Source organism: Brassica oleracea, chromosome C3 (genome assembly GCF_000695525.1).
Source record: "Brassica oleracea var. oleracea cultivar TO1000 chromosome C3, BOL, whole genome shotgun sequence".
NCBI lineage: Eukaryota > Viridiplantae > Streptophyta > Magnoliopsida > Brassicales > Brassicaceae > Brassica > Brassica oleracea.
Window position 1 is genome coordinate 29,490,005 of NC_027750.1, and position 2,206 is coordinate 29,492,210.

The 2,206-nt window shown below is 41.4% G+C and overlaps 1 protein-coding gene across 1 annotated transcript in view; it reads right to left on the minus strand.

Moving 5' to 3' along the window:
- Window positions 1-1,685: 1,685 nt before the first annotated feature.
- Window positions 1,686-2,206, minus strand: part of LOC106330337 — a 2,508-nt gene continuing 1,987 nt past the window's right edge. The window contains exon 2 of the mRNA XM_013768822.1: window positions 1,686-2,139. Coding sequence (XP_013624276.1) covers window positions 1,686-2,139 — 454 coding nt within the window. The remainder of the gene's footprint in view (window positions 2,140-2,206) is intronic.

Consider the following 2,206-nt stretch of genomic DNA (forward strand, 5'->3'; position numbering starts at 1 on the left):
AAGATGACTACTCAATACTCTTCATGATGAGCCCAAGAATCAATGATGATTTGGTGCTAATCATGATTAATAGCCAGATTAATCAAGCAAATCACAAGAAGAAATGATCAAAGTAAGATTTTCACCTAAAAGTTCTTTCTTATTGTGATAGAAAACAATATAAGATCCCAACTTTGTGATTACAAGAGTATTTATATCTCCTTGGAAAACCTAATGGTTCCCATTAAAAAGTCTAAAATGCCCATAAAAAATGTTTAAAATCGACTAAGATAAGTCTCGGCTCAGGTAGGAGTCGACGGGGCATACCCCGCGTCACACAACCCGCGTCGGATGCTCACTGATCTTCCGCTTCATGCGCGCGGGTAGTGGAACCCACGGCCTTCATCCCGCGTCAGACCGCCAATCTTTCCTGTCATGCGCGCGGGTAATGGAACCCGCGTGGCTCCGTCCCGCGTGGCTCCGTCCTGCCTCTTCGTGACGCGGGTTGAAACGATTGACACCAACCCGCGTCATCTTCCCGCGCTGGATTTCCGATGATTCATCTAGTTTGTGCGAGCGGGTACTCGACCCCGCGTTGCTCCAAGCCGCGTTAAAGTTCTTCACTCTGTTCTTCTCGACATCTCGACGCGGGTAAACTAACTCGCACTGGTTCTCCCCGAGTTGAATTGGCTTGAACTCGAACTAAACTTCATTTTCATCTTTTCTTTAACTCCCATGCCTCTAAACACCTCCAATCACTCCATAGGTCACTCTAATACCTGATTAAGACATATGAATGCAAAATAGATCCTAAAGATGCTAAACTCTTACTCTATATGATCATTATGTACAAAATGGAAGCTTAAAACAATGCAAATATGCAAGATATCAACTCCCCCAAACTTGTTCTTTACTTGTCCTCAAGTGACTTTGCAAGAACTCATAAGAGAAAGAGGTTTGAAGGTGGGAACTCATAGCCAAAAGTAACACTCCCTAGTACTCAACTTAACATCCTAAGGAAACATAGCAAATAGCATGAGCAACTCCCTATTCAGCTCTAGCTTCTCTAGGCCTATCAATACTCCTTATGCCTCTACACAAGTTGCAATACTCATCAACCAACAAGTTCTTTAAACCAGTTCTCACATTGATTCACACACACACACACGGTGAATTCTTACAAATGGGCACATGATCTCGATCATTTGGCTAGGTAAGGATGGTCTAATATGAATGAAGAGAGAAGGGTTTAAATGTCATCATTTCAAGGTGGTTATCACTAAAAAACAAGGAGCTTGATCATTATGCAAAATTTATCTAAGATTAGAAGCAACTCATGCATACATAGTTTCATTCTCATCATACTGCCCCTTTTGTTATAATCACAAGTTCTACCCCCTTTTACTATCATCTCAAAATCAAAGCAAACCCCTCACATCGCTCACCCAATGAACAACTCTCTTTTTCTTTTGACTCAACTACTAGGGATTTTAATTCACTCTTTACAAACTCTAACTCTTTTTCATTCCCTTCCCCCAACTTCTCTATGATTTTGTTTTATATATATATATTTTTTTATTAGGGGGAAGGTTCTTTGTTACATAATCAAGAGTTTCTCACTTTTTTTTTATCCCTAGAGTTTTCATTTCTATGTGGCGTGCTTTGTCTCCCAAAGAGAAAGGGAACAGCTTCAACTTGAAGGCATCTTAAGAAACACCATTGGTCTTAGACAAGCCACAATACTTGTCAAACTTGTATAAGTGATCAAAAGGGTCTTCAGCAGCAAGACCATGATACTTGTTGTTCTCTATGGTGTTGAGCAGCCCTGATTTGATCTCGAAGTTGTTGTTCTCCACTGGTGGTGCTTTGATTCCTAACCTATGACCATTAATGTGAGGTTGATCATAGGCTCCAAAGGCGCGAGCTTGTCGCGGTGGATGTTGTGGCTGGCACTGTGGTCGAAGGTGATCAGCTCTTGGATCAATACCTCCTTGGGCATCACCAGCTTGAGGCAGATTCTCCATATCAAACCCCAACCCTTGCAAATGGTCTTGTTGCTCTACTTCTCTCCTCTGTCTTGCAATCTCCCTCTCAAGTGCTCTAATATCTTCAACTCTTGGAACTAGGTTTGTTGGACCTCTGCTCCTTGTGTTCATACACCTGAAATCCAAAGGAAGAAAAAGAAAGAAAAGCAATAACACAATTAAACAAAAATTGACTCAGTCTT